Source organism: Gouania willdenowi, chromosome 17, assembly GCF_900634775.1.
Source record: "Gouania willdenowi chromosome 17, fGouWil2.1, whole genome shotgun sequence".
Taxonomy (NCBI): domain Eukaryota; kingdom Metazoa; phylum Chordata; class Actinopteri; order Blenniiformes; family Gobiesocidae; genus Gouania; species Gouania willdenowi.
This window is the reverse complement of record NC_041060.1, coordinates 1,365,349-1,377,779: the sequence shown is the minus strand read 5'-3', so window position 1 is coordinate 1,377,779 and position 12,431 is coordinate 1,365,349. Positions and strand designations below refer to the sequence as shown.

At 36.7% G+C, this 12,431-nt stretch overlaps 1 protein-coding gene across 1 annotated transcript in view; it reads left to right on the top strand.

The window, feature by feature from the left end:
• Window positions 1-12,431, top strand: part of LOC114478962 (nucleoprotein TPR-like) — a 46,309-nt gene that overhangs the window by 31,367 nt on the left and 2,511 nt on the right. Inside the window, exons 40-53 of the mRNA XM_028472335.1 lie at window positions 85-278; window positions 2,522-2,592; window positions 2,737-2,939; window positions 3,016-3,201; window positions 5,114-5,226; window positions 6,540-6,611; window positions 6,754-6,951; window positions 7,579-7,792; window positions 9,261-9,469; window positions 9,543-9,614; window positions 10,059-10,147; window positions 10,863-10,975; window positions 11,733-11,831; window positions 11,900-12,035. Coding sequence (XP_028328136.1) covers window positions 85-278; window positions 2,522-2,592; window positions 2,737-2,939; window positions 3,016-3,201; window positions 5,114-5,226; window positions 6,540-6,611; window positions 6,754-6,951; window positions 7,579-7,792; window positions 9,261-9,469; window positions 9,543-9,614; window positions 10,059-10,147; window positions 10,863-10,975; window positions 11,733-11,831; window positions 11,900-12,035 — 1,969 coding nt within the window. The remainder of the gene's footprint in view (window positions 1-84; window positions 279-2,521; window positions 2,593-2,736; window positions 2,940-3,015; window positions 3,202-5,113; window positions 5,227-6,539; window positions 6,612-6,753; window positions 6,952-7,578; window positions 7,793-9,260; window positions 9,470-9,542; window positions 9,615-10,058; window positions 10,148-10,862; window positions 10,976-11,732; window positions 11,832-11,899; window positions 12,036-12,431) is intronic.

Genomic DNA, 12,431 nt, shown 5'->3' with positions numbered 1-12,431 from the left:
TCCCACTTTTATTGTGTCAAACGTTGCACAACTCACGAGTTTTAGAGTCTAACCCAATCTTTTACTAATATTACACATGCTCAGGTGCTAAAAGCCAGCTGAATCAGGAGGCAGTGGAGCTGAAACAGAAAAATGAAGAGTTGGAGGTGAGAATGAGCGCCCTCAAGTCTCAGTACGAAGGTCGACTTCTCCGGCTGGAGCGAGAGCTGAGAGAAGTGAGAGAGACGCAAACGCACTTTGAGAGCAGAGAAGATCCACAGGAGCAGACTGGGACAAAGGTACACACTGCCGTCACACAGATATATTATGTATTTGTTCAACAATTTAGCTTGTACATGGTTTGTCAAAGCAATTTGAAAATACTCAATATTGTCAGTAACAATGCAAGAGTTCTGAAGACAAATGGGATTCACACTCGGTGCTTACCTATGTAGCATGGCATGTATTTAGCTGACTTTATATCCTCATAAACTCACATTTCTCAGAATACAATCAGCTTCTGAAGTGCCTCTGATTTTCCCTTTTTAAAATTCTCCTAATTCTGTTTCAGGGTTCACCCATTTCTACATCACTTTACATTTTTCCATTTCATTTCAGTTTCATCGTCTTTCCCTGTTTAGATGATTTTACTGAATGTTAAACTTCCTGAAATCATACCAAACATGTGAATGTGTGATATGATCACAAAACATTGTTAGTGAAACCTTAAATACCACCAGTCTGAGAATATATCTCATTCACGTTTTGCACGAAATCCCACAAAAGCCTGTGATTGGAGGAGCAGTGTTTGTAACATGACATGTCACCAGGTAAACTAATCACCATTTCAGCTAATACACCAATGGCTAAATCTGTCATTGTTCCAGTTCCTTTTTAGATTTGTATGCAGTCATAATAACTTCAACTTTTGTTTATCACAACACATTAAAACACACTTCAGATGAAGCTCTGTATTAATTTCCAGTCACAGGATAATAAGTAGGGATCGACCGATATGGATTTTTTAGTGCCGATACCGGAACAGGGAGGAGAGACTCGAGATGGGAAATGTAAAGGATGGGGAGGAGTTGATTATTTTAAAGTGAGAGTGAGATGTGAAGTTGTAGTTGTGTATGTTGTGCAGCCACTGCCCCCCACATACACATTTGAGATAGCCCCAAGCCGAAGACCCAGCACACCCCGCCACTGACCCCCAACCCCAAGCCCCCCCGCCAACATCCACGCTCCATGCTCCCTCAATTTACATCATAAAAATTACACAATGATGATAACAAATGGTACAAGTCTCAATCTTTTTTTAAAAAAGGAACATTTATTGAAATTAACAAAGGTGAGGTAGAACTACACTAAGTAAAAAATATTTAACAAATAATAAAAACAGGTGATGTAGAACAAGAACAAGTAAAAAATAGTGACATCTCATGAGATATGAAAGAGAACTGTTCTTCCTTGTCCTGAAAATAGCTTTGACAAAAGTTGGTCTGACTGAAGATATATTTTATTAACAGGAATATTGAGTATAAATATATTTAATCATGGTATTAACACAAAAAGAAACAATGAATAATAATCCATTTCAACACAACCCCAGAACATAAATTAGCAAATAATGTGATGTCAGACGCGCATTAAGCAACAAACTGTTCACGTTTTTGTTCTAAATTGCATCAACTTTAACAGGAATAAATATTCAAACAAGTAGTAAACTGCTTCTCAAAGTTTTAAAAACTCTCCTTCTCAGCGCAGCGCTGAGTGAGAAGCAGAGAGAGAGAGAGACACACAACCCAAACCTCCAGCCAGCTGCTTGTTAAATACAACAGTGAAACAACACATAGAACCACGGAACAAGTTAAGCAGTTAAAAGATGCTTTGAAAGTTTAAAACTTGCCGTTGGGGTTGAAGAGCTTATTTCATGATCTTCTAGTGGGGGGAGGGGCTTTGCACTCTGTCTCCAGCAACAGGAGCAGCCTGTGGCAGCCGCTCTGCATATAAAATGGATCGCGAACGCAGCAGTGCGCATCGTCCGATGCCGATGCACGTAAAACATGTAAAAATAGGCATTGATGTATCGGCATCAAACGATGCACGCTGCTGTGTTCGCGATCCATTTTATATACAGAGCGGCCGATGAATCGGTCAATCACTAATAACAAGGTCACTACTTGGATTGTAACGCAAGATTTTGAGCAGGATTATGGGTAGAATGTAAATACTAAATATCCCAAAACTACAATTTTGTTTATTAACCACACTCTTCTTTAAAAACGATTTGTTTTTTCTTGTATATATTTGTATTATTATTAATATATATATTTTTTTTTTTAATTCTTTCTACTGTAATGTGTGCGCAATTTTGTTTTCTACCTTATTATGTACGTTTGCTTCTTTATTTTCTTTTAGTGTGTCTTTATTTTAATTTATAATATTTTTTGAGCCTCTGTAATGAAGTAATTTCCCCTTGTGATCAATAAAGTATCTCTGATTCTGATTTTTCTGTTTTTGCCACTTAATTCTATTGTAGGTGGGCGATCAAGCCAGATCTGCTGACCAGAGACAAATTACTTTGAAGAGTCCAGCTCAGGACAGAGGAAGGTACATACGATGTGAATGAAAACATTTTTGCACCATCTTCAATTTTAAAGGATTTAACATTTCTATAAATCTAGTGTGAGTTAATGAAGCTCTGAACATAGAAAAGTAATAAAATCATTAATACCATCATTGTTTCACCATCAGCTCAAGTATGTCTGAGCCTCCCACTGCCAACATCAGACCAACTCCAAGCACGCCTTCTCCTAGCAACAAGCCCAGCCCCTCCTCCTCCAGCAGCAAGTCCACGCCACGTGCCAGCATTCGCCCTATGGTTACCCCGGCAACGGCCCCCATCCCAACACCTACAGCTACCGTAATGCCAACTACACAGAATGAAACCCAAGATGGTGAGACGCACATTTTACAGCCATTCTGACCATTTGTGGGTTTTTATTTAAAATCACACCCGTGTTGTCACCTCAGCGCTCGTCAGTGCTGGTCCCAGTATCCACCCCACCAGCTCCAGTCTAGTAAACACCTCCATAACTCAGCCAACGAGCACTCAGACCACGGCCTTCGTCCAGCCCACGCAGCAGCAGGCATCCAATCAGGAGCCTGTGTCCAGCATGGATGCAGAGCGACCTTCCACTTCTTCTCTCCTTGGATCAGGTGAGAGGAAGTGGGACCGACGTCCCCCAAAGAAAGGATTTCTAGTTAATTTAAAACTATTATATTTTATCAAACCTTTTTTTTTTTTTTTTTTATCAGTTACTCGTTCACCTATTTAAAAATGTGTGAGTTTGTTCTTTTAGTCATTCATTCATATTTATTGAGCTATTTTTAATTTTTTTAATCTGCGTATACGTTTTCATTTGATATAAAAAATATATATATCTAAATCCTGCCTGATATGAGGACTGCATGATTATGGCCTAAATGATAATCACAATTATTTTGATTAATATTATAATCACAGTCATAATCACAATTATTTCTAATAGTAGGGAACATTTTTTTATTGCACTACTTTTAAACAAACAATGTGTGTGCAATGTTAAGCTTTAAAAAGGAATTATAATTTTAAAAAAACTTTCATAAATTAACCTAAGAATTTACTGAGATGGACTGGTGCCATGTCCTGGGTGTACCCCCACGCTCGATGAGAGCTGGAGATGGGCACCAGCAGAACATGTGACCCTGAAAAAAAGGAACAAACGGGTCAGAAAATGGATGGATGGAACCCAAGAAATTAAAATGTACCAAAGGATAACTGAATAAATACACTTACAGAGTGCAAAGCAACCAAAATCGTGATCATGATTGATATTTGATTAATTGTGCTGCCCTACCTTATATTTTGAAAATCTTCATGATAAATTTATTAAATGGATAAATATTGTCAAGTCTGTTTGGGTTTGTTTCACCTCTGCCCAACTTGATCTGTAAGGCCGAGAACCAAAAGTGGCTTCTGCCATGGCAGGTTTTTTTCTGCCATATGCCAGTTTCTTGTGGTATGCTTCACATTGTCCCAAAGTGTCTTACGTTGTCCCAGAGTGTCCATATTTGTCCTAAATTGTCCCAGACTGTCCCACATTGTTCTACCGTGTCCTTGATTCTCCCAGAGTGTCTCAAATTGGCCTTCATTGTCCTACATTGTCCCAAATTGTCCCAGAAAGAAAAAAAACTGGCATATGACATTAAAAAAAAAAGAAAAGAAGCCATTTTTGGTCCTGGCTGTCTCTCAACTTGATAGGCCAGAGAGGACGACAGAGGACACCGAGAACAACTCAATGTTTGACAGTTTATTTGAAGTGTTCGTTGTTAACCTGGACAAAGGAAGAAGAGGGAAAGTTAAAATCAAAGTACATTCAACAATTTTCTCATGAATTTATATATGCATTTAAAATAAAGAATCTAAATTTACCAGCACAATATATTTAGGTAACTTGATCCCTTTTTCTGTTTTAAACTAAATGCTGTTGTTGTATTAAACAGTATATGCCCAAATTATACTTGCCTAATAAACCAGTACACAATATACTAAAAATCAAACCCAAAATGTACTTAATTTATAGTTATTATAAAATCGTTACTATAAATCCTTAGTTTGAAATTTATTTTTACTTGAAAATATTTTTATTATCAGTTACATTTTTCTCATTTTTTATTCATTTATTTATTTATTAAATGGTAAATTTATCTATTTATCTTTGACTGAAAACTTAATTTGAATCATTTTTATTTTGGTTAATTAACCAAATCGTTCCTTTCCTAACTTAAACATGTCTCAAATCAAATTATTTTAACAACAAAGGATGACGTTTTAATAGATCAGGCCATACCATCCACCTAATGGCGCATCACCCTTTTAAAGCCCTGACCCACGCAACTGGACAGCCCAGCATTAGTAAATGATTTACTTTGGAATAAAGAGAAGATAAGAAAAAAAGTGTAAATAAGAAAATACATATTTATAATATTTTTTGGGATGGTTTGGACTTCACAAATATGGAAAAAAAATGCTTTGAAGTTATTGACAATCCATCTTTTAATCTTTTTGTGTTTTATGGCTGTAAATCAGGTTTAAAGCGAAGCCGAGACGATGAATCTGAGGAGGAGGAGGGCAGAGCGGAGAGTTCACTCAGCCCTCAAACCTCTAAAAAGCCTCGACAAAAACCATCCTTGGCATTACAGGTAAACAAAAAGAGGAGTCTGACAAACACTTGATGATGATAAACACAATAACAACTCTGCTATTGCTAATAGGTTTCCATTAGACCCTGGGTTCCTAAAGTGTGGTACGGGTACTGCTAATGCTAGCTTAATATTATTGTTAGTAAATGTTAATGTTAGCAAATGTTAATGTTAAGCTAATACTAATGTTAACTCATGTTAGTTAATGCTAATGATAGGCTAATGCTAGCAGGGAATGCTAGGTTAATGTTAGGTTCAATGTTAATGCTAGCAAATGCTAACGTTAATGCTAGGTTAATGTTAACTAATGGTAGCTAATGCTAATGATTGGCGAATTCTTGCTAATGCCAACGGTAATGCTAGGTTAATGCTAATGCAGTATTCAATGACATGGGCCATCTCCTGCATTTTCACTTTCGTTTTCTTCAGGAAATGCAAATATTCTATTTATTATTCCTCAGACAATTTTCACTATAGGGGGACATTGTATCTGATGTTACATTATTATGTTTTTGTGCAGGAGTATGGGGTACATGGGTTCGGGTTAATGTCTGAAGGGGTACAGGATTGTGGAAAGTTTGGGAACCACTGCTTTAGACACTTTTTTAATTTTCTGTCCATCTAAACTGAGTAACTTTTTTATTTTTTTTATTTAAATAACTTGTCAACAGATATATAAACCAGTACAGACAGTCATGTGAACGTAACTCATTTTTGTATTTTAGATTCTTAGAAAGAGAAAGCATGAGCTAATCTGAATAATAATAATAATAATAATAATAATAATATGATACATGGGTTAAGGCTTTCTTGTGGTCGCATTTTTCCTTTTGATGTGGATGGTCTTTAATAATGTCAGTTGGAGTTTGTAGGGCTGGGTATTGTTAACAACTTCACAGTTTGGTTTCGATTTGATATTGATAAAAATACGTAATGAATGTCGATTAGTATGAATTAGAAACACACCATTTTTAAATATTTGTTTTCATGCTAACCTTACATTTTAAGGAATACAAAAGTGTGTGCATATGGAGAACCAACGTAAAAAGAAATAAACTCCCACAGCGCCCCCACTGGCCAGGAGGTGAATTGATTCATAGGATTTGCTGCATCGATATTGAATTGGGGGGTGAAATATTGCAATGTATCTATTAATTGATCTTTTTACCCACCCCTAGTATTTTGTGTATTTTTCTTTTAAATATCCTGTTTTATACATTTTTTTTTTTTGCATTTACTGTAAAAGCATTTTTTTTGTTTTGTGAGTTCATCTTTGTAATTAGATTACCTAAAGCTAAGTTGTTTGGTTTCAGATGGAAGAAGATGAAGAAATTGAAGAAGATTCTAGGGATGAAGAGCAACAGGATTCACCAGATGACAGACAGGTTTGTTTTTAATCATTAAAAAAGAAATAATTTTTGTTTTTAATTGAGATTGTCAAGATTTTTAGTCTCAGGTGTTGACCTGTAGCTCCACACTTAACTGAAGCTCTGTGATTTACAGACCAAGCTTATGTTTGTGCCACAGGAGCTCCCAGAAGGATTCCCAGTAATATCTGAGGAGGATGACGAAGAGGGCGTCTTCCAGTCTGTCCCATCAGATCAGATGTCGTCCCAGAGGTCGACCATAATGCTCGATGTGATCGTCATCGACACAGACAGCGAGAGCCGCGAGAACACGCAGGAGGAAGAGGAGGAAAAGGAAGATGAGGAAGAAGAGGAGGAGGTACCCAGTTTATTTAGGGCAGGGATTTTCAACCTTGTGGTCGCCTGAAATGTCTATTAATTAAAAAATTGAAATAATTACTCGTTAAAATTGTATTAAAGAAAAAAAATATGTATATATTTTTAATTGCAGCAATGTCCTTAGGGCGGGATTTTTAAACTTGGGCTTGTGACTCCTTGTGGAGTCGCCTGGAAATGCAATGACAATGGGTTTGCCTGAAGTGTCTGGTAATAATAAAATAAAAGAAATGACACATTAAAATTATGTATTTTAATTTTTTTAATTTAAAGGAAAATTTAGATTTAGATTTTTATCTATTAGCACAATTTAAAAAAAAAAAAAAAAACATAATATTGCAGAAATAGATTTACAGTGCAGGAAGAGGAAGAAAACTCAAATAAATCAGTTATTTTCCAAATTAAAACACCACACAATCTTAAACAATTGTATTTCTGTACTTTCACTTTCTAAAATATGAATCTAAAGTTAAAATAAAATGCAGAATACAAATATCTGAGCTGGCCGCATATTGTCATTACGTGCACTAATACTGGCTACTCTGTATTTGTAACACAGTACAACAAACATAACACAAATTTTAGAGAATAATTTTTGCTTCTGCTGCAGTATAAAGAGGATGAGGAGGAGGAGGACGACGACGAAGATGAGGATGATGATGCTGCTGACGGTGGGATGAGAGGAGGCGCTGAAAGCAACGAGGAGAGCAGAGAAGCTGAGGAGGAAGAAGAGGAGGAGGAGCCATCAGATAGTAACACAGCTGAGGAGAGCACGGGGGGAGTGTCATCAGGCTCTCAACGACCATTGGAGACGACACCCAGCAGTAAGTGTCAGTGCTCGATCCTTTCAGATCGGATCAACCAGCGTAAGACGAGTGCTCTGTTTTAGGGTAACGGCTCCCTCTGGGGGTGCTAATGCTTCATGTACTGATTAGTGTAACTACCCACCCTCACAATGAGGAGATGTTTATATATTATTTGAAAAGTTTTTAAAGCTTTGGTATTTTCTGAGCACTTGAAGTCCTATAGTATTTAAAGTGTAACTAAACCCCTGCTTTCTGCTTGATTATGGGTGTTACTGCTGTAGTAGTAAGACGCGCCCAGTCAGGCAGCGCTGCACGCAGAGACAGCCGGTGATACACACAATTGTGTCTGTACACACACAGCGAGTTCATAAGTTGAGATGTGTCACTACATTCACAGGCACACATGATCACGATGTGAAGCTCACACACAGCCTTACAGACACCACTCAGGGGCAAACAGCCCTACTCTCCCACCACCTTACGTGTACAGCAATGAGACCTACACACCCGTCCGCTCGCTCACACAGACAGACGTGAATACACACATGATGTGTCTGTAAATATACGCATAGCTTGATGAACCACCTGATTAAACCTGAATCTGTTCTTTATAGAAGCACAGAGTCAAAAACATCACGGCTACAGCGTGTTGTTTCACACGGAGCATTAAATGTCCTCATTTAGGCTGTCAATCAGTGCTCAGTGAGGGCTGTGATTGGAGAAAACCCTCCTCCCTCCTCTCAGCTTTTATAGGAGGGGCGGGGCCAACAGTGAAAGTTGATGATGCATGATAATCCAAATAATCAGTCTCAGCCAATAGCAAAATTCACTTGTAATAGCTGGCGTTCAACCCTTGGAGGGCTGTAGCTCTGACATTTTACAACTAAATACGCAAAATTAAAATACTTTTTCTAAAATGTGAAGAGTGGGACTAGGATCAATCAACTAAACTCAACCAAAGTGGGTTTGGGGTTTAGTTACTTTTTAAATATTGAAATAAATGCTTAGAAAACAGGTTTTGAGCCAGTATAAATAAAATAATAAACATTTTATCTGTCTATAATTTAAAAATACCAAATGACATACTTGTCAAGATGGATTAATAAAGTAATAATAAAAACTGAAATGACGCACCTAACGAGTTCATTTTTTTTTATTACATTTTAATTTATCTAAACAAATCCATTTCTGCAGGCAAACATAAAAGCTAGAGATTGAAATTGGCGGTATTGTGAATTGATGTATTTAATGAAAATGAAGTAGTTAAAAAAAAAAGATTGATCACATTGTTTAAAGAAAATTATTCGCATTGATGAAATAAACTAAAACTGATCAAAACACAAATACTCAACACTGACAATCAAAAACCAAAATGAATTGCAGCAAGTTTAGAATGCACACACTATTTTTAAATGTTATTTTAACTCAGTCAAAAAAGTGACAAACATGGCATTAACTCTCTCTCTCTCTCTTTAACCCCCCCCAGATGAAAGCAGCAGTGTTGCCCCCTCAGAGCTCAACCCTCCCAGAGATCATGTTTATTTCCCTCCGATGTCGTCTTCATCTTCTGCACCTTCACCCTCCTCTTCGTCACTCACACCCCGTCTGCCACACACTCGTAGGTCGCCACACGCGCTCCCGCCGCGGCTCTACATCCAGCCCCCAGCCGCTGAGCTGGGACCCCCACACACACAGGTGATAACACTCTCATATGACCACGTGTTGGTGACCACGCGTTGGTGACCATGTGTTAATGCTTGTTGTGCAGAGACAATCCTCTCAGCTGCGCAGACCGTCATCAGGACGTGGACCTCAACTGACACCTGGAATAGGCAACATGGTAAAACACGTGTGCACGCACATACACTCACTATTTGCTGGAATTTAAAAATTAATGCTGAGTTTCAGAAGAAAAAAGTTATGATGTTTGACTTGAAATTACATTTTGAAATACATTTTTTATAACCAAATTCTGCTAGGACCTGGTGTTTTTCTAAGTTTTAATATTGTTGGTTATTTTCTATTGTTTATTTTACTTTGTTTTTTTAATTTTCTACTTTATTTTATTTTTGTTTTACTTACGGTAATTTCATTTTATTATTTATTTTATGTATTTTAATTTGTACTTCCTTTTATTTCAACTAATTTTACTTAATTTTTTATTTATTTAAGACTTAATTGTATTTATTTATTTTTACATTTTATTGTATTATATTTTATATTTCTGCATGCTTTGTCATTTTTTTTTAATAAGTATTACTTCATGTTGTGTTTGTCTTTCTAGCCTTTCTTTGATGATGATGACCGAATGGTTCCCAGCACTCCCACTCTGGTCGTCCCTCACCGCACTGACGGCTTCGCTGAAGCCATACAGTAAGAAACTCGTCCACTAATATAATATAAGCAGTGAGCAAACTGTGTGTGACACTGTAAGATGTTTGTTGTGTTGTGTTGTGATTAGCCACAACTATGGTTGCAAAAATATAAACGTTTCGTGGGAATTAATTATTTGAATTATCGTATCCGAAGTTAATATCTATAATAAAATACAATTTAAAAAACATAACATTTCAACTAGGGATGCAAAATTTCCTTAATTTTCAAAGTTATTAAAGGAACTTTTCAGAATTTAAAATTATCCCTTAACATTGATGTTAGTTGTTGTTTAGTAAATCATTTAAATTTTTAAATGTACAGATAAAAATCTTTTTTGTTCATGTTTTAACATGTTTTTTTCATATCAAATCACCACACACAATTAAATACTTAAATACTAAAAACATTTTCTATTGTATTTTACTCTTCTTTAGTATAAAATGCAGTCTATAAATATGTTAGTCGGTGCATCTTTGCACTTTGGCCACTAAACCTCTGTATTTGTTTTTTGTTTTTTTGGTGTTTGGTTTTTTTTTACCTTGTATTTGTAACACAGAATAACAACTTTACAAACATGATGAAAAAGAATAAAAATCAGAGATCCCCAGAAATTTGCATTATCAAAATGGGGTCACAACCCACAAAAGGTTGGGAACCACTGCCCTAGCTACAACACAATGGACTAAAGTCAATGTTGTTGTGTCCTCCTCAGCTCTCCTCAGGTCGCTGGTTTGTCTACCAGGTTCAGGTTTGGACCTCCTGAGGACCTCCTGCCTCAGGCGTCTGCCTCACACTCTGACCTGGGACAGTTGGCCTCTCAAGGAGGTACGACACACACCTTTAAATCATCCACAGTTTGTTTTTCAGCTTCTGAAACAAAGGCAGGGGTGTCAAACATATTTTAGTTTAAAGGCCAAATACCAGTTTGATCTCAAGTGAGCTGCAAATATTAGGCTGGAAAACGAGCTCTTTTCAATGTTATTCTGCCCTGTAAATATATGTAAACAATATCCAATCTTTTAAGTTTCGAAGGAATTTTTTATTCAATTTAGGCAAAAAATTGAGGAATGATTTTAATAAAATTGCAAGATTTTGGAAAAGATAATGATTTATTTTTCCACAATATGAGATTAAAAATTACTGCCATCATGTGATGAAAGTGTGGTGAAAACTGTGGAGGTTTATTTGGATTTATGTATTTGGAAGGGCTGAGATATCTACAACTTAAATACTTGATATCTTTTTTACACAATAATTCATGTTTTCTTTATCCTGCGGACCAGATTTGGGCCCCGGGCCTTGAGTTTGACACGTGTTCTAAGGACTGTTACTATAACCTTTGATTGTACAGTAATGCAGCATCTCGTTAAATAAATACTCAACTTTAACACATTTAAGCACAATAACACATTTTATGTAGAACTTTAAAATAAATCAAGTGTCTTTTATTCCCTATAAATTCAAATTACAGGTGGACTAGCAGCAGCAGTTTTGTAATCTATTACACTCTGTGAGTTGTTGAATGGTTTAGTTTTTTATTTTGTGACTCTGGATGAACGGGTAATCTGTGTGTGATGTGCAGGTCTGGGTATGTACGAGTCTCCATTGTTCCTGGCTGCTCACGATGAGGACGGTGGAGGTCGGAGTGTTCCTACGACTCCTCTACAGGTCGCAGCTCCAGGTAGGACAATCACATGCTGCTCTGAGTCACTCTGACCTCTGACCTTTGACCACCTCTGTGTCTCTCAGTCACCGTTTTCACTGAGTCCCTGCCCTCGGATAGCAGCGACAACATGGCCTCTCAGTCCGTTCCCATGGTAACCGCTTCCTCTGGAATGACTGGCGATGACGCCGATGAGGTCTTTATGGAGCAGGAAGGAGATGGGTGAGTACATAATACATTATTATGATTTAAATGATCCCAAAACTTGAATTTAACTCAAATGTAGCATGTGCATTATTAGACATTATTAGCCACCAAATTATACAACATAATTACAGTTTAACTAGTGCTGTCAGTAGATTAAAAAGATTGTGTGATTAATAAATCATGCTCTGTAATTAATTAATCTCTTTTTTTAATCTCACCTAAAAAAATAGCTGAGAAACGACCTCAATTTGAGGCATTTTCATTAAAATGACATCATTGTAGCAGATCCAAACATTGATGTATAACAAAGTAATTTATAGTTTTTAACAGACTTAAACGATTAACATTCCTCTGTATGTGAGACTATTTACACCGTCAGGGGTAATAGTCAACCTACAAATAATAGAAAAT